Here is a 25,005-nt window from a genome sequence, read left to right as displayed (position 1 = left end):
GCGGTACTGGTACACGTAGTTCGGCGGCTGTCCGTGGTACACGGGGTGCGAGGCCGAGCCGTAGCGCACCTGCTGCGGCGGACTGTAGTGGTAGTGGTGGTGGTGGACCGTGTTGCCGCCGTAGTTGCCCCCGCCGTAGCCAGTACCAGACTTCCCTGACGACGGTGGGTATCCGTGCCCGGTGCCGGTCCCGGACTTGCCCCCGCTCGCGGGGTAGCTATGTCCGCCGCCCGAGCCCGAATACCCCGTGTTGCTATGAGGGTAACTGTGGTCGGTGCGCGGAGGACTCCCACCGCCATATTTTTTCGCAATAGTTTGCGTGACTAACACTAGAACCAGGCAGAGCGCGGGTCGCGTCGTCATGTCCGCGGGCGTCGCGTGGGACTGCCGCCGCCGCGACTACTCACTTGTAGCTTCATATCTACATCTACACGCGGGGACGGTTTTTTCAGCGCACTTATTACTGTGTAACACGATTCTGATGCTTTGTGTGCGGCTAGCTTTTACGGTAAATAGTAGGTACTCACTAATCCATTAAAAGATGACGTCATGGAGGGAAGGGGTGACAATGTAAACATGATAAGTGGCAAGGGGCGGAAAGGGCATTGTGTTATAAAGAGAACCTACGTATGTTCTAGTTTATTTAATCCTATTAACTTTCGAGTACTAGATTACTCATGGATTGCAAATAATTAGATTATGTTTGTATTGAAAAGTCATGCTATAAGGAATAAGACAGAAATACGTTCAATGTTTTTTATTGTAATAATTAGCAGAGCTTAAAATTACATTCCATTACTGCATTAACATTATAAAATAACTCTCAGTCGCGTCTCCTTACCAACCTACATACATACAGAATTGATGAAAATAACATTAATGGTTTCCTGTCGAATAAAATAATAAATTACACCGCGATTTTTGGAATTTCGTTAACTCTAGGTAATCGAGAAATAACGTTGAACAGACGATAATTATTCTGTATGTATCTCGATCCTACGCCTTCACACATCAATCTGGGATTCATTTGGTTTATATGCATGCGTTACTAAATACAGATATAAAAAATAAACATAGCATCTATGACTTTGTTCGTAAAATACAGCGAAAATAACGTCTTGGAATAGGTACCCTAAAATAGTAATATAATACTTAATTTTGATTGGCATGCATATAAACCAGTGTGACCTCCGTATTCTTAGTCCTCCGGGCAAGAACATTGAGAAGTATTTTAATTAAAATGGAAAAGTTTTTAATTACTATTGTATATTTTACATTCATTACGGACTTCACATTAATTTAACGTTAACACAAAACCCCCTGTAGTTCATAACTGAGCTAGATTTTGAAATTTAAGATCATTTTGAGATCGTTTTGAAAATATTCCATTTTATTTTCAACGTCAAATGCATAAATTACCATTACTTTGCAATACTCATGCTTTCGCTTTTGAGGTGGTTATTACAGCCCGAGTAACGTGACTTCATAAAAAATTGAGGCAAAAAATACAAGCTTTCGTGCACACAAACTTAGTTTTAACACGGCATGGCCGAGGGAGCTACTGCGACACAGTCACGATACTACCTTATTTTATAGTTTATGTACTTCCAAGCAGGGGGGCTTGACCGCTAGTATATTACACGTTACAATGACACACTTACATACAAATCTGCAAATAAACTTGCATTTCATCAAGAAATCTTCCTCGAGGTGGTGGGGGCAGGCTTAATTTCAAACATATACAACTAAATATAAAACTGCCGATCACAATATAGATTATACTGGATTAGTTTCAACTCTAAGAAATACTTGCAAGATCTTATCGCATTTGTATTTATGCCGTTTTCAAATAGCAGTCTTGTGAGTTATGTCTATTGTGAAACAGTATGTCAGAATACTAGAAAATTTGCTATGCAGAGTGTAAAATGTATGAGAGCTTATTATTATGCTATGAAATACTTAACTATGGGATAAATACATCAATATTATAGACACAGAAATGATTAATACTTCACAACGCTTTCTTAGGTAGTACACTCAGTAACTATTTAGAATGTAATTCGGTAAACAATTAATATTGCTATTTCGGATATTTTAGCCGCCGTGGCTTGAGCAGAAAGTGGCTTGTTACAAATTGTTTTATAATGATTTTACACTCCGTATAACTTTAGTTGATTTCGTGTGGTTTAATTAAATTTGTGCAATTGTTTTAATGCTGGCATATAGTGGATAAACGTACAAAATATTCATTGGTAGAAAACTAGGAACCATAACTTGACCAATAGTATTTTGAGAAAAACATTCAGATACATTTTAAATTATATAAGAATAAAATCTCGTGTAGTGGAAAATTCATACTTGCAACATTAGTCAGATACACTATATACCAGCTCAGATAGACTCGTTACCGAAACAAACACTTATTTATCATCCATGAATGAGGCTGAATTTGATGGAAAGGTCTTGAAAGATTCGAAGTAAGCTATACAGATGAGCTCACTTCGACTCGATCTAACATCCTTAGCATACAGTGGTACGATCACAAAATAAATAAGTGTTCAATTATATTTTAGTGTAAAAAATAAAACACATTTCCAATACATTTATAAGATCGCACCACTGAACGTTATATCAAAACATAGAAATTGAAAAACAACCAAACGAGAGTTATGATGCAATCAGCACGCTTAGTACAACGATATTGAGTCGCAGTTACCGTAGCGGTCCGAAGTTTGCAGCCCTGCTTTGTCAACCACGACTCTGTATCGTTGTTTTAAACATGCCGATTGCATAACAGCTCTCTTAGTATATTTTTCGATGTCTACAGTTTACCTCTCTATCAAGCAATGTGTGTGGGCGGTGACAGTGTGCATGTGCGTGTGTGTGTGTGTTCAGCCGTGGTTGACGTTGACGCCGGACTCGAGCTCGCCCGCCGGCGTCTCCGGCTCCTCGTCGTTGTAGATGTTCTCCGCCATCTGCCATACCTGCGGGGAGATTACATATTGTTTAGTGCTTGTTCCTTCCCGCAGGTTTTCCATAGGAGAGAGGGAGAGAGCGTCGTGTTGCGAGCTGGCATCTCGACATGCCGATTCTAAGTTTTGTGTACGCGCCCAGTATTACCAGGCTACAATCGTCAACTGATGAAAATAGCACATCCGAATATACTCTGTCCTGTTATACCTTCTTTATCTAACCACTACCCATCTAAAATCGTCGGTCCGGCAAGCCGGAGAGCACTCCATCCAACACTTTCCATAGAATATAACGTTATTGATAAAACACATAACATAAAAGGTAGTCATCATCATCAGCCTATAGCAGTCCACTGCTGGACGTAGGGCAACATAAAGGTAGTACATTTTTTAAATTATGATAAAGGTGGGTACTGATCAACATTACTAGGTGTAATGTAACATGTTGTACAGCGAGCATTCGTGCACTCAGTACGTAGTGTTACGGGGAAAACAGCGAGGAACGAGCCTCATCTTAGAACCCAGCATAATACAACAATAGGTCTAATCATGGCAACCCTACCCAACCCGTACCTGCATAATATTGTCCTCGGACACGGAGCAGATGACCCACGGCTCGTTGGGGTTCCACGAGAAGTCGGATATCTTGGCCGTGTGGCCGCCGTGGATGAACAGCGACAGAGACGGAGATAGAGACGTGACAGAGTGCAATAGAAGATTTCCCCCCCTGCCTCGCCGCTCGCTTACCTCACGAAGTGCACAGCACTGATGGTCACACCATAGTATATTTTGTTAATTTGCGATATTAGGTACAATAAGCCGAATTTCCAACCCGTACCTGCATAATATTATCCTCGGACACGGAGCAGATGACCCAGGGCTCGTTGGGGTTCCACGAGAAGTCGGAGATCTTGGCCGTGTGGCCGCCGTGGATGAACAGCAGCTCGGGCGGGCCGTCCTCCGCGTCCTCCGCCGACTGCTCCTCGCCGATCTTGGATAAGTCCCACACGTGCAGTCTGGTGAAGGGGAATGACAGTTATATGAGTGGGGCGTATAGGGCGTAGTAAGATATAAGTAGAACTATTTCTTTAATCAACTTCAAAGTATTGTAAGATCAAAGTTGTAGAGTAGTTTGTAAAAAATTTGCGTACATCAGAAAAAAATATATTTATACGATGAATAAAAGTATTTGACTATGAGCTGTGCCGGAATGATAAGAATAATGCTTGCGAACTGTGCTATTTGAAGATAATTCGGAAAGGACATCTTAGCGTGTTAGTTACAGAGAGTACAGTAGGAGTACACTGAGTGGAACGAGCGTCACCGTGGTGAAAGGATTAGCCAAATATATTGGTTTTCACTCACTGACTGCCAAGGGTCATCAATAGCCTGCTTTTAACTGTCTTCGTTTCGACACTGTCAGGGGGAAAGTTATATTAAATGCTTCTTATATTCATAGAAATAAGGTCGACATACCTGCGGTCGGTGCCGCTGCTGGCCAGGATGGTCTCGTTGTGCGGCGACCACTGCACCTGGAAGATCTCGTCCTTGTGCGACTCGAACGAGTGCAGCTTCAGCTTCAGGTTGCGCAGGTCCCACAGCGCCACCTGTCGGGAAAACACGAGAGTTTAGTCAATGATGCATGGAAATAAACATAGTGGGGATGGCGGTCAGTATACAAAGCTTTGATTCAGTATTACATAGGAGTGGAGGCAGTAGCATGATCTCATATTACACATCATATCACGACCCATCACATCCCCACTAATGGGGCATGGGTCTCCTTCCAATGAAGAATGAATGAATGCATGATCTCATTCTGGATAAAACAGTTGGGATGGGTACAGATGCGGGGGATCGCGGTAAATGGAAAAAGCCTGTGTTTTATAGACAAACAATACATCGTTTGTAATCCACATAGATGGAGACTAGTGATGACGATGGAGTAGTTAGAAGTCTTGTTTTGGAGAAGTGTGTACTCAAGAAGGGTATACTCACAGTTTTGTCAGCGCTGCCGGTGGCGAGGATGAACTCGGAGTAGGGGTTGAAGCTGAGGCAGTTCACCTCCGCCGTGTGCGCGTCCACCGTGTGCGACGGCTTCGACGTGTTGTTGGACCTGCAGGACACACATACACAGTTTTATACAATATCACTTTATTGATTAAACACACAACATATAAGTAAGTATTTCTATTTAAAAAGTTGAAATAGACAATCGTATCACTAAAAGTGGTCTCCTCCAGGCAATCTTTGGGTGAATGACTTGTGGAATTAATGAAGAGTACTGGGTATTGTATCTGAGTGACAATGTTATCCACTGTAGGATGATTGACATGAGAGTTGGCTAGGTGGCACTGGCTGGCTAGAGTATATTGATCACCACTTGACATGACATCTGGTAGAGTCTACATGGTAATCCTATCCCAGCAATTGTCAACAATTGTAAAAACCAAGTATAGGTAACAAGTGATTTGTCTGTTTCTACTCCTCCCCTCTTTGACAATATCAAAGTAGCCTTGTAGCAAACTCACCTTGTGTCCCAGATCATCAGCTTCTGGTCATCAGCGACAGATCCGAACAGCGACTCGTGCAGCAGGTGCCAGGCCACGTCCTCCACCACGGCCGTGTGTCCCGTGAACACGGACTTGGCCTCGATCACGCGGCCCTCCTTCGGCGTCGCGTTGATGTCCCACAGGCAGATCGTGTGGTCGTCACTGGGTTATAAAATGTGTTTGTCGAAAATCTCTGTCAGTTTATGATGATCTCACTAGGTTACCTGAACCTCATTAGGTTATCCTTAGTAAGTATTTTTACATCTAGCTCTGAAAATTTGTGGTGATATGAGCTCAATAAAAGCTTAGCTTAGAGTATTGAAAACTTCCACAGTGTATGGCTCCAAATAGGCTCATCATAAGCTAAGCTTAGCTAATATTTTTATTTTGAAAGTTCAATAGCTTTTTAGGTACCTTACATAAGTTAAGTTGAATAAAGATGATAAGGGGCCGTCCATTAATCATAAAATTTGAACGATTTGTAGTTTGACCTTGATTGACTCGCCCGCTATATTTTTCGTTATACTTTCTCTAGTCGAAAATGGCCTTTACATAGAATTCCAAAAAAATACACGTGATCCAGTGGGGGGGAGGGGGGGTTGATCCCAAACCTCACCAAATATCACCAGGGGGTAGGGGGGGGGGGTCAAAAAATGAGAAAAACGACCTCACTTGATTAATGGACGGCCCCTAAGACGATTGAAGATTTTTTAAATTCTATTTTTGGCAAGACCTATTAGAGTTAATATTTTCAAAGAAATAGGAAAAAATTAATAGAATATTTACCTGGCTGATAGAAGGTATCCATTGAGATTAGGATTCCATGATAAACCATAACCTTCTTTTTGGTGTCCTCGCAATCTGGGAAATGAAGCATTTCATTAGAATATGTACAAAATAAACTACTTTGTAGTCAGTGTTTAATATGGGCTTATAAAGGTCTATATCCTAATTACTTCATCTATCTATCTACTTCAGATTCTACCATGCTGAGTACAATGTAGATTTTTTTTGACTTTCCAGTATCTAGACAAGTGTACACAATGTTTACTAACCTGAGATCTGGATGGCACTCCCCAGAGGACTCTGGCTTAGACGGATGTTTGGTGTAGTCAAACACCAGCACATCTGAAGATGGGGTCTTGGTGGCGATGACGCAGGGGTTCTGTGGCATGTAGCGAGCTCTGTTCACCTCTCCCTCGTGGTTGATCTTGATCTCTATGTCTATCTTGCCAGATACAGACCCGAAACCACCAAATTCTGTAATTTGAAAAAGGTGTTACAGCATGTGGGACCTCCTGCCTAATTAGTGGCTTTAGTTTAACAGCTTTTCTATACATATGTATTCTCATCTCTACAGTGGTAATCATGCTCTAGCAATAACAATTCCATGTAATCAGTTGAGCTAAGGCCTACCACATACAAATTATAATTAAAATATGATGCATGATCAACAAATTTTGTTGTTCTTCTTGAAGGCAGATTAACATCACTGTCCATAAAATAAAAGCTGAATATTTGCAAATTTATTAAAAAAAGAAACATTTACTTACCACCTTTGTCATTATCATAATGACTGGCATCAAACTGTGCATCTTCATTCGGGAGCTGGACGCTCGCGATGAGGAGGTGATTCTGCTCATCTGATGTGTGGGTCCCCAGGATTAGCCTGGAGGTGGGAACAAAGAGGTCAGATATGGCCTGGGCATAAGTAGAGGTAGGTAGTGAGGTGGGCAGTTGTGGTACCTGTGCACGGAGTAGTCCTTGCCCTCAGGCCGCGTGACGTCGGGCAGCCACTGCGCCGTCAGCGAGGGCCACTCCAGGGCATGGGTCATCACCAAGTCGTACAGGAACGGAGTGTTCTTCTTCCAAATCTTGTACTCCTCGTTGATAACCCTCTCCTCCACCGCATCATCGAAGGTTTCTGAGGACAATAAGCAACTTACAGCAAAAACAATAAGTCACATTCGATAACCAAAAAGGCCGTGACACTTTTAACTAGACGGGCGTTAGATGAACTGAAAATCAATCTAATATACAATTACCTCCATCGCCTTTGTCACCCATTTTGTCAGCAGATCACGAATTAACTTTTCAATAGCAAATAAACGACGAATTTATGATAAAAACCGGCCCCGCAAAGGCGCCAAACAATAATTCTTCGTATCGTTGCGTTGCTTTTTCGACAGCTCGCATACAAACTTCCGGTTAAGCTATTTATTAATTTTCAGTGTTAAATGCGAAAGAGAATGTGAATCAGAAAATATATTTAGCCTCAGAACATATTTTACATGATTAAATATATTTAAATGTATACTTAAAAAGGCATAACTGACGAAATAAACTGAATATTACAAAAAATTAAACGCCAATTTGAACGGAAATGCTTTAGCTTTTAATTTTATGTTGCCATACAAAAGTATAATAGCCAAATACCGGTTTGTTTTTGGTAGACACATCACTATTTATATGTATTTTCTAATAGCAACACTTTCTGGTAAATGTCAAAATCATAAAAAAAAATAATGTCAAATTGCTAATATGGCTGATGCTGCAGCAGCCCGTCGTGAGGCCAGGAGAAGAAGAATATTGGAAAACTCTAACAATAGATTGCAATTAATTGCGGGGAAAAGCGGCGACGAAAGCGCCCGAGGTACAGCATAATGCAGTTTCGGGAAAATAACCTCAATGTTCAATGACACGAATAAATTTTAATGTTGTTTTCATTTCAGCTTCTCCAGTCAAACCATTTTTTTTGGAAGAGAACAGCAGCAACAATACTCCGGCACCAGAATTAGTACCTGACAGTCGGTGTTCCAGTAGATCCTCTGTGGCCAATGGTGTTCCCGGTTTAGAGGCAGAGTTGATTGGATTACTGTCGACTTTCAATGCACCCATAGGAGCAGGTGACACTGAGGTAGACAATGACTTGGCAGCTTTCACAGCTCCTACGCCGGAGCCAGTCAAAAACCCTACACTGTGGGAGAAGCTTGTCACATACAAATATGATGTGGTCATACTAGCCATAGTGTTGCAAGTCCTGTACAATGTAGCGTCTGTCCAGTATGACAATGTTTATATCTTTTTGCCAGTAGTTGTTTATGTTCTCACAAAGCTCCTTTGGGCGCCTGAAAAGCAACAATCAAGTATAGCAAATGCACTGTTATTAATGAATGGTCTATCACCGGACAAAGTACAAAAAATTATGTTTGTCTCACAGTTAGCCATGATGGTCACACAAGACATTTCATTGTTTCTATTCACAACCATTTGCATACAATCACTTTATGTGACAATATCAGATAATATTTATTCATAGTGAATTGTTATTTTACACACTTTCACTAGTTATGGCATACAGACTGAAATGTTTTCCATATAGCTGGCTAGGCATTTACTAATATATTTTATTGCTTGTGCCTTTACATAAGTGAGATAATGTAAAATGTGTGCGTTTTAGTCACATATTGCCATTTTAGTTGATAAAATAAGAGTGACCATTTGTACATAGAATTCAACATTATCCTTTCAGATTGCTATTGAATATTAGGTAACATTTCATTCTATTATGCATTTAAATTTTTAAACTCAGCATTTGTACTTTAATGTTATGCTTTTACATACTATGACATAAAAAAATATTTTTTTAGACCACAACAAAATGTTTTGTAAGAGGTCTTGGTTTGCCAGCTTTAATTTAATTTCTACTTTATTTTGCCCTTATTAACGAAGGCTGATGCTATTTAAAATTTGGTACCCATGCCTAATGCACTCATTTGTAAATCAGAATACCTACTATGTTTTCTATGGCCTAACATTGCCTTTTATTTGGTTGTAGAAGTTATACATATTACATACTTCTTAACATATTATATTGTACCTTTTGTTCTACTTCAATGATTGTATATTTATTTTTTATTTATAATTCAACTTTGTAGAAGTTTAGTTGTTCATTTATATTTTAAATTGTTACCTTCAACTAATAAACGAAACAATTCAAATTATCGTGCAGATATTGAGTGGTGCTAAAAATGTTAAAAGTACCTATTATCTCAGCTCTGCATGACTACAGTATAATAAATTTGATCTTTAAATATCTAGAAGAATCTATTTTTAATTTAGAAAATTAAGGAAGTATATTTTAGTCCAGCCCATTATTTCTGTTGATAAAAATAGCAAGAAACAAAGGATCAGATGAATTTATTCTTTTAAATTTTTGTAAGTATGTTAATGTTGGGGATTAAAAAACGGATTCAGTAATGATGTTGTTTTATTTGTTTCTGTAATGAATGAGCAACCTTTGAATAGTGTATGTAGTTGTGCCCCAGATGTTGAAAGAAACTGTAAAAAATAAATATAAGTTTATTGACATTGAGATATCTGTAGGTAAAGCACCTATCTTCTGTTCATCAAACAGGCTCATTGAGAGCTAACTGGGCCTCGAGTGCGTCCATTGATAGCAAACTTCCTCTGGTTGTGCCTGTTAGTGCACAATGCACATCCTAAAGGTGATCACCAACTCCTGTTTGTGGTCCAACTAGGTACACCCGGTATAAAGGCTGGTTCACTCACTGCACCAGATCTTTCATGTTGTTGATGTTGAGCTGATAGATTAGGAACAACTGGTACATAGGGGTCGCATCCCCCATAACTAATTTTCTTCGATAAATTTCGAGAGCTGAAGCAGTTGATACATACTTACCTTTGATAAAGATGGTGCTAATTTGATGATCATGAACTCATAGAAACGAATGATGGTAAAGATATATTGCAAGATAGTGTGCTTATTCATCTCAAGTAATATGCAGAATAACAAAAAAGAGGAAGACCTGTGCAAATAAATAAAAAATTCGGTAGGTACATTATGAAATCTTTATGTTACTAAAATGGAATATACACTGAATGCTTTGTGTAAATCTATGGCATCAAAATATCCCATACATACATCAGTCATGTAAAGTAAACGCGACAAAAACATTAGCAAAGAAATGCATACAAGCTAAACAAAACTATGTCAAGATTATGAATCTACTGTACAAGAAAAGGAGACAACATCTAAAGCAAAACTTAATTCGAGATAAAACTACTTAGAACTTAAAAAAGCCTTTAATACTACTAAAGATTGTCTTACTTTTATCCACGTTTTTGGTGTTATTTTTATCAAAAGGATCAGTCACTTTCGGCTGAGCTTGTTCACTCGTGCTCTGATAATTTTCTGACTCTTTCACAACATTTTCCTTAACAGCTGCATGTTCTTTATTACCTACTTTCTGGACTTTAGGATATTTTTTCGTAATCTGTGCAACATCCTGAGATGCTTGTGAGGTAGATACAGGTTTGGTTTTATCTTCAATTGGTTGTTGAACAAATACTTTGGATATTTCTGTTTGTGATGTGTGAACTTTTACATCTGAGTCAGCAAATTCATCAGAGCACCCGAGTTCCTATTGTTTAGTCTTCTGGATGCGGGGTTTAGGCTCGCGTAAGGTTTTGCTGCGAACTAAATCTGATCTGCCCAGTGATATCATCTTAAGCTCCCACGTCTCCATGTCTTTCCTGAAATTTAATTTAAATTTATTTATAACAATTTTTTACTCAAAAAAAAAGTTTTATTTTACACAATGTTTAGTTCTACAAAAGAATCTTACTTGTATTTGGCAAGGAGATCTTGGGCTTGCTTCTCAAACTTCACTTTCTCGGCAGCCGGTAGACTTGACCACTCTTTTTTTAGTTTCTCCTGAAGTTCTTTCAAATTCTTCACCTGAAATGTTTCTTTCCTGGACTGCATGAACAGGAAATATGAAGACATTGGTTTCTTGGGCCGGCCCATTTCTTTGTATTCCTGAAAATGAGATGATTTGATTGATTAATTTATTTATTCAAATGTAATGTGCTAACAGTTTTTAAATGATGGTAACTTTTTGATCTGATGATATTTATGGGACAGTCACGCAATTATTAATATGAGTGATGTTCTAAAGAATATAATATGCTAGTCATCAGGATTTAAATCTACTCACTGCTTTAATTTTCCTCTTTTCTTTTGCTTCAGCCATTTCTTCTTTAAGTTGTTTAATTTCTATTTTCTGTTGATCTGTGAGTGAGGCTTCATAGATAGCTTTGATCTTCTTGTAATCCTCCCGGTCCTTTTCATATTCTTTGGCCATTTGAGCTTTGGTCTAAAATGTTGCAGTAAGTTTATATTGTGAGTCTTATCTTGCTAAATGAGTAAATACTTGAGTCAATGAATTTAATTATTTAATTACTGTATTAATTTTAGCTGGTTCTGTCAGAAATGAGTCCAAATATTTCTATAAAACTTTCATTGTCAACACTAACAACTCAAAAAGTAAGTGTATGTATAATATAAATAAGGTTTACCTCAGCATCGAGCTGCTGCCAGTGCTTGCTGCTCCAGGCGATGGCCTCCTTGGCGCTGATGCCGGGCTGCTTGGCGAGCAGCGCCGGCCGCATCTGGGTCATGAACTTGAAGAACGGGCTCAGCGGACGCTTCGGCTTGTCGATACCCAGCTTCTGTTCCGCCGATTTCCTCGTGTAATTGCATACTGAAGACGGCTGCCAGTTCACCCTTGAAATATATTTTAGTGAGAATTGCACGAATTGCTAGTAAATAGTGGATGCGAAATAGATAAGCATTGTGTTTGCGTAGCGTCATAACCTAGAAGCTCACCTTCCCTGAAACACTGTTTTGTATCCGCCGATTACACTATTACCTATTCTACATAATTGAGTAATTGACGCCATTATTAATAATGTAAAATAATGGCCAGAAGCTATAAAAAACAATGGATTATTTTATAAATAGGGTATAAATAGCTCCGCGCCTCCGCGGTGTTTGACAGTTTGTCGTTTGTCAACAAACCACAGACTATACAAAAACACAGATCTTCGTTGGCTGTCAGATGAAAAATTAACCCATTAAAATTTAATCTGTGAACTATTTAATCCTCAGAATAGTGATTCATTCTTATAAATAATAATCTCAATAAGGTGAATCATCATCATCATCATCAGCCTCTAGCAGTCCACTGCTGGACGTAGGCCTCTCCTAAAGCACACCACTGGATGCGATCTTTAGCTTTCGCAAGTCGTCACCCCATCTAGCCGGAGGGCGTCCCACACTACGTTTGCTTAGTCGCGGCCTCCACTCCAGAACACGTTTACCCCATCGGTCATCGGTTCTTCGACAGATGTGACCAGCCCCCTGCCACTTAAGCTTACTAACACGGTGAACTATGTCGGTGACTTTAGTTTTTCTGTCGGATTACTTCGTTCCGGATACGATCTTTCACAGAGACTCCAAGCATAGCTCTTTCCATAGCTCGCTGTGACCTTCAGTTTGTGAACCAGTCCCACTGTAAGTGTCCATGTTGAAAACGTATGTTTAACTGTTTATTGTCTTGGTCCACCAGCTATGACTGGATAATCCTTTCTCCACGAAGAAAACCCGCTAGTCCATTTATAGCTCTAGCTCTTGAAGATGATGACCTTATCCCATATTCTACCCTCAGTCTACCATAGGGTCTGAATGGTCTTATAGGGTAATAGTGTTTAGCTAGATTTATGGTAACTCCATAACTCATCTGGCTGAGTCGAGTGAAAAAGATGCGGGCTTGAATCCCGGCGCTGACTAATTGTACTAATTAGTTCTTTGGAAATTCATACATAACTACAATGTATACCATCGCTCTTACGCTGAAGGAAAATATCGTGAGGAAACTCAAGGAAGAAAATTTCCCTGTTTTATCGGTTTACGAATGGGTGTAGGTGTAATAAAAAATAATCTAGTATTTTATGGGTAAAGTCGTTTTATTACTAGAACATTTTGTGTACCTACATCACTAGAATAGTAAGTGCCTATGTAGGGTACAGATATACCAATGGATAGACCAATGAATATAAGTACTTATCTTAGTATAAACCGTTGAACTTGTTTAAATTACCTACTTACATTTTATTTTACAATACAAGATAGTGTATTACATAGGTTTTTACAGTTTCGTTGATACAGTAATTTGTATTTCCATAATATTACTTCAAGGCAATGCCACTCCCAGGTGTAATAACATCTCTGTAGATGCAATAAACTAACATTCACACCCAAAGCCATAGGAGTAGTCAGTAGGTTCCCACAACTTCACTTGGCAGTGTCAGTCAAGTCAAGCTTGGCCACAGTCAATAACTAAGAAAGGGTTTCAAACCTTTCTCGTTTAATTATGTAATGTCATCAATGATGTAAGTAACTAGTTACTTAGTTAAGTATTTAAGGAGTAGGCAGGTCATACACAGCATTTCACTATAGTTAATCGAAGTAAAATAATTTATTTACAATTATTTACAAATTAGAATTAATAGGTCAATGTTACTCTTTTTACATAGATGCGGTAATTACATTATGTAGGTGCAGTTTATACAGGATCTTGCAAAAGTGGTAGACATATTTAGCTGATAGATCAAATCATTTTATTTATTTTATTAGGTTCTACCTTTTTTGGCATAAGATTTATTTGCCTAATCTCGTATTGCATAGTAACGTTTGGTCAAAGTCTCGTTACGCCGAAAATCGTATGGCATAAATCTCGTTTAGTAAAAAGTTATTTCGCATAATTTTGTTTAGCCTAATAATAGTATGGCCAAATCTTGAATAGTCTAATAATGCTATGACATAGGTTATATAAAGTAATATAATATTCGGGCTTTAACTTGGATGGGGCGTCTTAGCGCAACTGGTACCTTGTATTGTTTCCAAGTTTTGACGAAAATGTGCACCTAACACGCTCCTCCTCGCTTTGCTCGTCGTCGCACCTATCTTTAGTTTTCGATCCCATGGGGTTTAATGGCGTTTGTAATAATTATAATGGTCATTAACTTTCAATATTTTGATAATTCAATATCGTGATTTTCGGGATGTAGGAGAAAAATACCACAATTTGTACATTTACAACATACTTAATATATTATTTATTAAGATAATATTAGAAGAAACAAGATTATACCTATACGAATAATTTGAGCAAACGAGACTTACGTGTTTCAAGATTGTGCCAAAAGGGTTTTAGGCGAAACGAGCCCTATGCCACGTAAGACTTGGCAAAGTGATGATTCGACCAAAAAAGTTTAGACCTTACGAGTTATGCGAAACGAGTTTTGGGCAATAAAGATTAGGCGAGATGAGGGGAACCGATTTTATTATTATGTCCCTCTTTAGTAGCACCCTGTGTAAATGTTATCTGTGAGGTAAATATACATTAATGCAGTCTAGGTCTAGTTATTTCGTTTTCTGATCATAAAATTTAAACAGTTGATTTTTACACGGTCATAAAAAATAAGGCAAAACAGCAGGCAAAAACTTATCAGTTATTTATAATTCAGTCTTAATAACCATACCTTATCCTAGATAAACCCTCGAACAATGGCACACGTTAGGTCGGTAGGTATGTAGTCCATATAATCAGTCCACTTGAACACTTTTTCAAGTCGAGTCGAGCAAACTATCTAAATGCAGTCTGGAGGCAGACGTAAATTGAACTCCGTATTGTAGCTTATGTCTGCGGTCATAGTATGGTCTCCCCGGCGGAGTAGTGGTAGTGGCGCGGCTTGCGGTACGAGTAGTGGTGCGAGGGCGGGCGGTACGTGCTGTACTTGTGCGTGTGGCGCGGCAGCGTGTGCGCGTGCGCGTAGCAGTGCGCGGGCAGCGCGAGCGGCGCGGGCGGCGGCTTCACGGGCTTGCGCGGGCCCACGGCGCGCCGCCACAGCGCCTTGAGCCGCGGCGTGCCGATCCACACGGCCACCATCACGCCCAGGATCTGCGACGCGAAGATGCGGAACAGGAACACCCAGAAGGCGGGCTGCGGGCCCGACCCCTGCGCGCCCGGCGCCGCCAGCCACGCGTCGCGCCACAGGTACTCGTACACGTAGGTGGCGAGGATGCAGGCGGACGGCGCGGCGTACAGCGCGGCGAAGGCCCCCAGCCGCAGCACGCTCTGGTCGGGGCGCGGCGCGGGCGCGGGCGCGGGGGCGAGCAGCGCGGGGGGCGGGGGCGGCGGCGCGCGGCGCAGCACGGCCCGCAGCCCCGACGCCAGGAACACGCCGCCCAGCAGCAGGCAGATCGCCTCGGGCACGATCACCAGCGCCAGCAGCGACTTGCTCGACTGGTTGCCCACGAAGCACGTTCCTGGGGACAAACAATAACAAGCGGTCATTATTATAATTCTTTTTATGATTTCGAGAGAAGAAGACGTATGGTCCTTGATCCACTGTCTAGGTTTATTAACGAGGCAGCAGTTCCTATGTAACATGAATTGAATGACATTCCAATTTCCAATGTTCTAAGTATTCTCAGCGCTCAAAGGGACACCTACACAAACAGACGTAGTCGTGCAGTAAAAAGGATTGCATTAATAAGGCAGCGGTTAAAAGAGCCGATTTAAAATTGAAATACGAGCGTGCGAGTGTGAAGAGGAAAGGTGTCGTATTTAACGGCTCGCATAATGGTCGCGCATTTCTTTCGCCCGCCATGCCATAATGGAAGTGGGAATAATAAAAATAAAGGGCATTATAGTGCTCAAGGTATGATTGAAAGTGCACCAGCCTGAGAATCTGGCCGGCTGCCGGCACTTCGCTCGCTGCGGTTGGAAATAAAACAAAAAAAGCTCAACGGCGCAACTGATTGATTGGCTTTACGCCGGTAGGATTATAGCTCTACAGTTTTTAGTCGGACTCATTTTAATCCACACCTTAAACCAGTTAGGCAAACGAAGTATTAAGGTGGGTTACTTAATCCGAGTCACGATAAAGTACCGTGTCGAAGATAAAAGTCGCTAACAAGCCAATGTGAGGTACGATAATTGTTGGAAACCGGACACGTGGGTCGTGCACCGTACCCCGTACCTACATGGCCGCAGCGGCCATAGCGTGCAGCGGCGAAAAAAAACCCCATAGTCCAAGGGAATAAAATTTTATGGGGAAGCTTTATTTAAATAACGTTCCACTCTTTCGTTGCCGGAGCGGCGGTGGTCATGTTGCGAAAGTCGCTGCAAATCCGAATACGAAATTCACACATTTGCACGAAGCTATAAATTTTACTCGAGAGACAATTTACTGGAAGGATATTTAAATTAACCTGGGGTTTTTGTTGGAGTTCCACCTTTATGTACAGTCTATCTACTAGTCAGTCTACCTGCTTAGTTCTAAGTAACTAAACTAGGAGTCCGAAAATAATTTAAAAAGCTTTCCAAAGATACGGGCAGCGGGCACTCTCGGTAACTCAGAAGTAACGCGTTACGTAGGTAAATATCAGCGAGTGCGCGGTCGGTCGGTGGTTCAAAGCCCAATTATTCGGCTCGTTCTCCAAACAAGGTAAGCTTTGTTGAACAATTAATTTATATATCAAACAAACCTAGCTAAGTAGGTAGCTACCTATAAGAGTGCGGTGCGACAGAGCTACTGGTATTAGTGCCGACAACACATTCATAATACTTATATCTTATCGTACACTTGCTTTCATGATAATACGTAGCGGCAGTAGTAGAAAGACCCATCACAAAATAAGCACCACTGTTATTTGACCTGTCACTACAGAGCGGTCTTCCTCCACAATGAATAAGCTGTGTTAACACTCGGAGACCGCCATAATTTGGCTTAATCATAATTCTTTGATTAATTAGGCATTCCTGTTACATTATCAGTGCGGCTTCCTTTAAACTAACATCTGTCGGTTCATAAGCATTAAAAGCTAACGTTACTACTTAAGGCTATAATATTTTACTGATAGCGGAATTTTCTGATATCCTTACGTTTTACTTAGGTATTTTAGGATGTTATTTGTCATTGTTTTGATTGTAAATTTGTGTAGGTAACTTGTAATGTTTTTTGTTGGTTCAGAGGTTTACCTCAGTCGGTAGAAAGAAGTACAGTCCCACACAAGTCAGATGTAGCTGGAGCATATCGCGAGGTGAGTGCAACAATGGGCGGCGCGCGGCACAAAGACTGCGTTCCATTATCACGGGCTCAATGCGTGCTCCTGCGCACTTGGGCCAGATTTAATCACTTTGAAAACGCCGCCGCGATCAAACAACGATGAAAGGACTATTAAGAGACGAAGAATTGCCAGCATTATTATACCTTTCCGATTATTTCGATACGGATATTGGCATTGATTGCATCTAAGGCCTAAACAATGGCTCTTTTCTTGGTGTAATGCTTCAAGCGTACGATTTTTTTAATGGAACCCTAACCATTTATTTTTATTGGAGTAGTAACAAGTACACTGGCGTACCTATAAGGAGTCAAGGAGTGGTAGTGGCCCTTTATGGGCTGGCTCCTTAGTAGCAGAACCTGTTGTTTGGCTCGTTAAAATGATCTATAGGCCTATGACAAGTTCTTGCTGGTAGTTCACTCGATTTGGCGCCGTAATGTTAATTATTCTTGTAACTTGCGAGTCAGAGTACTTTAGACGAAACATGTACGAGTAGGAGGATAAAAACTGAAAACCTACGCTTGAGGTAATTGTAGTGACTTATTTGAAATGTAAATGATTGTTACGATGTACTCAATTACTCAATAAGGTGTTGAATGTAGTTGATTGGTTCATGGAAATAATGAAGTCGTGAATAATGTATGAGTAGCAAAAAACTATGGAACACCCTTTTACATCCAGGACAGCTCTCATTAGCCAGAAACCAGTGAACCAGGTGACGCTAGTTTCTTTTTAAAACCAACTTCAATAAGGGCGGTTTTTGGTCTTGTTATATTCGACATTATTTTACCATAATATGATTACTGCGCTTATGGTGAGGAATTAGACCGGCTCCTAACTACACCGGCTTACGGAGTAGCTATGGGCCTCTCGTAGTACCAACAACGTATATATAGGCACCTATACATCAATCTTCAAGTGCGTTATATGGTGCAACTCCGTTCACTGCCACCTCTATCCACCTATACCTATACTCTCTCCACAAAGCCCACCAGCCTATCCTCTCCTCTCACCTGTAAGTTCATCAGCGTCCACATCCCGGGTGACGAGCACGGCTGCGGCCAGGGCAGCCGGGACGCCCCAGGCCGCGAGCTGCAGCAGCGAGGAGTGCCGGTCGCGCCGCGGGGCCCCCGGCAGCGAGGCCGGACGCAGGACCGCGGCCCGCCACGCGCCCGCTACTACCACCCACCTGGAATAGAGGGAGATGGTTAGGTGTGGACGGTAAGGATGCAAGAGTCTCTCTCTCTCTCTCAGCCTTCTGTAGTCCACTGTTGGACATAGGCCTCTCCTAACGATCGCCACCCCAAACGGTCACCCGCCATCTGCATCCAGTGGCTTCCCGCTACCTTCCGCAGATCATCAGACCAACGGGTTGGGGGGCAATGCAAGAGTAAGTTTTGGAAATTAGGTGTAGAGTAAATGGGTAAAAAATGACAATATTGTTTTGTTTGAAAATTAATTAATAAATTTAAATGAAAATATATAAATGAACAAAAAGTAAGTTATGGTCGGCTTTCGCCATCCTGCGTCATGCGTAACATCACGTTCAAAATAAGCGAACAAGAGCTTTCAAACAGAACAATATTGTCTCTTTACTTTAATCAACTTGGTAACTTCTTAGAAAGTCTAGATGGTGGATTTGGTCCGATATATGAGAGGAATAGCCTAGTTAGAGCTTTTTTTCTTTGGCGATTATCAGCAATGGCGTACTGCAGTCATTGATATCCATGCCATTGCCCAACGCATTAATAATACTCAAGGGTGTGCAGTAGTGCACAGTACACTCTTTGTTCCATTCACTCACTCTCATTACTAATAAGTAAGTCAACATAATCCAACGGGTCCGATGACCGACAAGTGACCGACATGACTGAATTCATTGCTAATATTTGCCTGATCGAGGTGGTAACTCAAGTGTATTTTCTGACAGCTTATTTCCGTCGTCTGCCTCAAATGTTGTTCTTCCAACTATGGTAGTCCTGTGAGAATGCTTTGTTTGGGACAATGTAGCCTATGTAGCTCATGATGCACCTGTACAGATTAAGTACCTACAAGTCATGTACCTAGTGATCAAGTGTACAAGGGGGCGTCTTCTCGACTCGCATAACTACTTTAATCATCGCATTTGCGAACACGCCACGCATTTTCACGTAACTAAATGTTAAGTTGTTGATGTGCAGTTAACGTAAGTATATGTTTTAGTTCCATAAAAAATTAACTACTTAGGGGAACCCGGGGTAAGATGGGGTCGCGAGGTAAGACGGGGCCACCCACATATATGCAAAACTATACATCTTAGGAATCTGAGTAATTTGCCAAAAGAAAGGCTTAAATGACCTTTAGTGCGCCAGTGACTGCAGGTGTGAGCGCGTGTGTTTTTTGTGATAGCTCAATTGTTTGTTTTTGCGTAGTGTCCATGTTATTTTTGACCAGTAGAAACAACGTCACAACTCAGTAAGTAAAACAGTGGCATTTTTGGTAATTGTATGTTTTTATTTAAGGTTTGGTACGCTTTGTTTAGATATGTGCAAAATCACTTTAACATTGAAAGTTTTTTTTTTAATGAATTATTTTTTTAAAAATATAACGTGGGGCAAGACGGGGTAATTTTGGAGGGGCAAGATGGTGTATGGATCAAGCTTGGTGAAGTTTTTTTTTTCTCCAACCCGACATTTGGCATTGGAAAAGGGCTCTAAAAGGGCTACAGGGAAGTTGGCTAAAAACACAAAGCAGATTCTGCCTACGAAAAGAATAACAACGAAGATAACTGTGTCTACCTCTGCTGTGAGGATATCAACAGTCCTACTTTAAATCTAAGGAAAACTGGGTCGGATGTCAAAGGTGCAGGCGTTGGGCTCACACTGCAGGTGCTGGTGTTGACGATAAAAACACAGAAGAAGCGTTGTTTATATGTTTTGTGCCCCACATAGTATACTTACCCCATCTTACCCCGTACACCGGGCAAGATGGTTTATTTCCCATTTTTGACATTTATTAAAATAAGTCAATTGTAATCATTACTTTTTTGGCAAAAGCTGTGCCAAAGTGTTCGTCTTTAAGTTCCTAATGAGCCATAAAAAATTGATAACGTTGTGGTTATAAATACCTGTTGTTTTTTTAATTTTCCCTTAGCGACCCCGTCTTACCCCGGGTTCCCCTATAGGTACAATAAGTTACCAGCTATATTAGGGCATAAGTATGTGGATATTAAGTTATAAACCTTATATAGGTACCTACATATTTAAATTATTTTAACAAGAGTCTACGATGTTCTACAGTATAGGTTGTTGAATGTGTCTAATATATTTATTTTTATCTATCTATAGGAGGCAGTCCTTATAAACATACCTACGTAGCTGAGGAATTGTAAATTAATTAATCTATTAAAATATTTTAATATACGAAATATAAAATATGTGGCAAAAGCAAATTTCATCACGGAACTCTATTTTTACTAAGTTCAAACAACTTATCAGCTGTAACTGTAAGTATTGGCAGGTGACTCAAAGACAAATTGGACTGTAGTTAAACACCGTTGAAACTTAATTAAGTAATGTCAATAAATAACTGTTATAACTACATTATTATTACTCAACATATTAAAGGATATATTGGTGAAGTGGCTATAATAAAACTATTCAATATGAAAACTAATAACTATTTTAGGTAAGTATTCTGAAGTACACCTACCTGAGTTGGTATGCTATCATTTTTTAATACACTTTTAGGAAGTTTAAATATTATCTGATGCGGGATTAATCCGGAAATCCAAACCTAAACCACAGGCTCACCACGAAAGTTGTAATACGACCCGCGGTAATGAACTTAAACACCAAACTTCCATAAAATTTAGATCCTTGAGTCCTTCTTTGACCTGTGAAATATAATCCCTGGCTCTGGTTGTCCGCGCCTGCCACCCTCCGTTAAACCTTCTTGTTTTAACCTCCGCTGACAGGTAAATCTTACGACACACCATAAATGGTGTCAGCTTTTAAAATGGCGGCGGCGGGAATCACCATTGTCCCGGAGTTTGCCTAACTCTTAAACAGGATACGTGAGTTGAGCCACTATTTCAATCGCTGTAAGGTCTTCTTTGGCGTTTTCTTGCACTGTGTAAACTGTAAACTATCCTCGGCTTTCTGAGACCAGGGAGGTCACTCTATATGACGAAAAAGGAAGTTTCGGAGCGCTGCTGCGTGAGCCACGACACTATCTGGTTGTATTAAACGTACCGATTGCACGGCAGATCTTGTTCGTTCGTTTTTCGTCAGTATAGAGTAACCCTCCTGAACCGGGTTACAGAGGTAAAGACAACAGACGCGGACACCGCAGTGGCGCGGCTACAGTTGTACAAACATGGCCAAAGTCCACACTGGGAGAAGTGGCGATAGTTCAAACACCGCCTTGTGTTTGCTCACTTGCCCCAATGTTTGATCCAACTACCGACATGTGTTGGTCTATTGACTAACATGGCTAGCTATGTTTATACGATTTGCATTCTGGTGATTAGGTGCTACTTCTCATGATGCAGCGGTAATTACTGTTTGTCTTTGAAAGCCGCGTTTCGTTGTATCATTTGAATTGCTAATAGGCGTTTGCGTTTATATGGCGGCTATTCTATTGAGGAGGTAGGTACCAAGGTATTTTTATAGTTGCCTGTCGTATCTATGTGTATATGTACCATAGAATAAGGAGTACAGTAGTATCATTATTCAATGACCTGTACATAGATTTAGACATTTTCGCAATTAATATTTCAATTACATTAAAAAATGTTTTTGGCTTTTTGTATGACTAGAGCCAGATGACTATTGAAAGCATGTGATTTACCTACATAAATATAATATAACAGTGAGTTAGCCTAGGTAATTTTTATTACTTATATGCTGGGAAAATATTTCTCTTAAAAAAAGCTACGTCGTCAAGATGCAAATGTTATTCTTGTACGAATGTGCAGACGCTTTTAAGCTCGTTTTATTGAAGTCTAAAGTGGCCATTAAAAGGATAGGCTTATCTCTGTTGGAACGATTGGTTTCACACGAACCTTGTCAGGCTTGTCACTGCTAAAACGTTTTTTTAAATAGTTTTTGTAAAAAAAAAAAAATTCACAATATTGTGGCTGTAGCTTATGAAAACCAACTAAGTACTCCTTAATCGCGATAGTTATAAGGCTAATGTTAAAATTAACTCTAGTTTAATGGGTTTGTCAATAAAATTGTTGTTTTATTAGCAAACCGGTCGGCGGGACCACACATGTAGTTGGCTAATACAAATTGTATTCTTATTTCAAATCATAAACGTCAAGTTGACATGACGTGCGCTCCAAGGCGGGCGGGGCAGCGGGCGTTTACAAGAGAAGACATTTTACATTGTTGCTGACTGTACAATTTGTCGATCTACCTTGTCCTGCTTATATGAATTATGCATCTTGTAGATTCATAACTGTTTATGGACTACATAATATATCTCAATGCGGTTAAAGTCACATGGCACTTCTCAACAACACATTGCGTATTTTTACCTAAGTACGATCAGTATACTCGAATTCACACCATTAATACATATAAGTAAGTACTGATAGTTATCATACGTTACTTTACAAAAAACGCCGTGTTTTTTTTTTAAAAAAGCTTTTTTGTTTTGTTGACGGTACGCGCGCGAGAGTCCATTACGCCGAGAATTTACGTCGTCGACATACTTCTCGCATGATTTGGATCTTGTCTCGCAAAACGGTTTATATTTGTTTTAATTTAAAATAAATGAGGTGCGATATTATTGAGCTGAGTGGAATGAGAACATTTTACGATCTTCAGTTATTTATCAAATTCTCATGAAATCCTTTATGAAAAATACATACAGACGAGTTGAGAACATTCAATTTTTTAAAATCGGTTAAAAACTAACTAGGTATACCAATGATTTCAAAAGGAAGGATACACCCGTCAGAACGTTTTGTCAAAAGAAAATGGCACCCGCGCGCTGGCCCTAAATTCATACAAATTATGACAGATTTATGAGGTTTTAGGGCCAACGCGAGGGTGTCATTTTCTAGAGCGGTTGGGCCTGTCCTTACGCTAGTAATATATAAGTCAATGAGGTATACTCATACTCTGTCCATTATATTATTGGTTTTTTGACATTCGAAATCTCATAAATATTTGACGACTGCAAAGGAAAACCAACTTTACTTACCAGACTTAAGGAAACGTCTAAAATACAATAACAACCTCTATAGACGTTTTTTAAGACAAAATGAGAGCCATTGGGCAGGGTGGTCGAAAGGTATTAACAATGCCATAGATTATCCAGTGCAATGCAATGCAATGGTGCGTTTACCTATATGGTCTCTCAGATCGGTGGCTACAAATGCTACAAGGCGGCTTGTTAAAGTCGTAACAATAAAAGCTGGTATCAACCCACACCCACAGCCTGGACTATTTAGGTGAATGGCCCCATTTATCGCTTCAACCGCAGTGTACCCGGAATATAGAGGGATTAAAATTAACAAAACATCTTTTATCGAATTAATATCGAGCATAAATTCGTTAGTTCGACTCTTTGTCTTAGTATCATAAGAAGCTTACTATACACAGCGCTAAAAAACGTACATTCCGTTATTGTAATAGGGGGCGTTCCGTTATTGTATTGCCATTTTACGGGCACATCCAAGACCCGAGAACAAATATCTGTGTTTAAACAAATATCTGCCCCAGCCGGGAATCGGACCCGGGACCTTCGGCTCAGTAGTCAGGGTCACTAACCACTGCGCCAATCGGTCGTCTTACTATTAACCAGTTTTGTTGAATTCTGTCCTTTGCAGTTTTTTTTAATTTAAATCAATGCCAGGATTGATTTAAAAGGCCTGGCTACAAATTGTATTAGTAAAATTAATACGGAAGCAACAGAACTTGCATGACTAATGTTTAGTTCTATATTGACCTACTAGATCTGCCATTAGCTTTCGTAAACTATAAAATATATTTATAGCCCTCACTGTCTTGCACAATACTCGCTGCTACAGGCGAGAGATTCTGTTCCATACAAAGTGTGAACGTGTTACATATAAACCGTATAAATTACACTTCAGATCAAACGTAACGGGTCCTGTATTGCATTCGATTATCTACTCGATATAAGATAACGTGTTATGCCTATAAATAATATGTATAAAAGCTGAAACCTGCAGTGCAGTAGGTAGGTACTCAAGAAATGACATTTATGCGAATAATAGGATATTTATTTAGGTATGTATACCTAAGAATTCTTCTTCTTATCGTGTCGACGACAAACAAACAAAGTCGCTAAATAATACATGCCCAGAACCTAAGTATGAATAATGTTATTCGTCACAAAATCGACGTAATCTTTTGGGAAAGACTTTCATAAGATATTGTTAAAACATATCAGAAAGTCAGTTATGTTATAAGTCAGTTATGTATAGTATAGTCGTATAATAGGTATAAGTAGGTATTTAATTGATACA

General features: G+C 40.0%; 4 protein-coding genes across 4 annotated transcripts in view; 1 reads left to right on the top strand and 3 right to left on the bottom strand.

Annotated features, from left to right (window-relative positions):
• Positions 1 to 742: 742 nt before the first annotated feature.
• On the bottom strand, positions 743 to 7,756 carry LOC105386071 (chromatin assembly factor 1 p55 subunit). The gene is made up of 10 exons (XM_038117198.2): positions 7,570 to 7,756; positions 7,271 to 7,448; positions 7,078 to 7,193; positions 6,580 to 6,784; positions 6,311 to 6,385; positions 5,504 to 5,686; positions 4,971 to 5,088; positions 4,449 to 4,579; positions 3,811 to 3,988; positions 743 to 2,984 (listed from the first exon to the last, which is right to left on the bottom strand). Exons 1-10 carry the CDS (start codon positions 7,589 to 7,591, stop codon positions 2,892 to 2,894), a joined length of 1,299 nt encoding a protein of 432 aa, XP_037973126.1. The 5' UTR covers positions 7,592 to 7,756; the 3' UTR covers positions 743 to 2,891.
• A 270-nt stretch (positions 7,757 to 8,026) lies between these two features.
• Positions 8,027 to 9,784, top strand: LOC119693502. The gene is made up of 2 exons (XM_038117202.2): positions 8,027 to 8,177; positions 8,257 to 9,784. Exons 1-2 carry the CDS (start codon positions 8,066 to 8,068, stop codon positions 8,841 to 8,843), a joined length of 699 nt encoding a protein of 232 aa, XP_037973130.2. The 5' UTR covers positions 8,027 to 8,065; the 3' UTR covers positions 8,844 to 9,784.
• Positions 9,785 to 10,382: 598 nt separating this feature from the next.
• On the bottom strand, positions 10,383 to 12,387 carry LOC119693501 (transcription factor A, mitochondrial). The gene is made up of 5 exons (XM_038117201.2): positions 12,216 to 12,387; positions 11,906 to 12,113; positions 11,545 to 11,703; positions 11,173 to 11,366; positions 10,383 to 11,080 (listed from the first exon to the last, which is right to left on the bottom strand). The coding sequence occupies exons 1-5, from the start codon at positions 12,287 to 12,289 to the stop codon at positions 10,969 to 10,971; spliced, it is 747 nt and encodes a 248-aa protein (XP_037973129.1). The 5' UTR covers positions 12,290 to 12,387; the 3' UTR covers positions 10,383 to 10,968.
• A 2,341-nt stretch (positions 12,388 to 14,728) lies between these two features.
• The window catches only part of LOC119693500 (frizzled-4), a 28,506-nt gene continuing 18,229 nt past the window's right edge, over positions 14,729 to 25,005 (bottom strand). The window contains exons 2-3 of the mRNA XM_038117197.2: positions 18,536 to 18,711; positions 14,729 to 15,719 (exon numbers count right to left, since the gene is read on the bottom strand). Of these exons, the coding sequence (XP_037973125.2) occupies positions 15,100 to 15,719; positions 18,536 to 18,711 (796 nt within the window). The 3' untranslated portion in view covers positions 14,729 to 15,099. The remainder of the gene's footprint in view (positions 15,720 to 18,535; positions 18,712 to 25,005) is intronic.

The sequence above is a fragment of the Plutella xylostella genome, chromosome 3 (assembly GCF_932276165.1).
Source record: "Plutella xylostella chromosome 3, ilPluXylo3.1, whole genome shotgun sequence".
NCBI classification, from domain to species: Eukaryota; Metazoa; Arthropoda; class Insecta; order Lepidoptera; family Plutellidae; genus Plutella; species Plutella xylostella.
Note: the sequence above shows the minus strand (reverse complement) of the source record. Positions and strands in the feature narration are given on the sequence as shown.

Bases quoted from the DNA above. Each gene is read 5' to 3' on its own strand.
- LOC105386071 (XM_038117198.2), bottom strand. From the start codon at position 7,591: ATGGGTGACAAAGGCGATGGAG. The intron at 7,194-7,270 runs GTACCACAACTG...TCCCACCTCCAG, and splicing joins AAGGACTACTCCGTGCACAG to GCTAATCCTGGGGACCCACA. The intron at 4,580-4,970 runs GTGAGTATACCC...TTTTCCCGACAG, and splicing joins CCGGCAGCGCTGACAAAACT to GTGGCGCTGTGGGACCTGCG.
- LOC119693502 (XM_038117202.2), top strand. From the start codon at position 8,066: ATGGCTGATGCTGCAGCAGCCCGTCGTGAGGCCAGGAGAAGAAGAATA. The intron at 8,178-8,256 runs GTACAGCATAAT...TTTTCATTTCAG, and splicing joins CGGCGACGAAAGCGCCCGAG to CTTCTCCAGTCAAACCATTT.
- LOC119693501 (XM_038117201.2), bottom strand. From the start codon at position 12,289: ATGGCGTCAATTACTCAATTATGTAGAATAGGTAATAGTGTAATCGGC. The intron at 12,114-12,215 runs GTGAGCTTCTAG...ATATATTTCAAG, and splicing joins AAAACAGTGTTTCAGGGAAG to GGTGAACTGGCAGCCGTCTT. The intron at 11,081-11,172 runs GTAAGATTCTTT...ATTAAATTTCAG, and splicing joins GATCTCCTTGCCAAATACAA to GAAAGACATGGAGACGTGGG.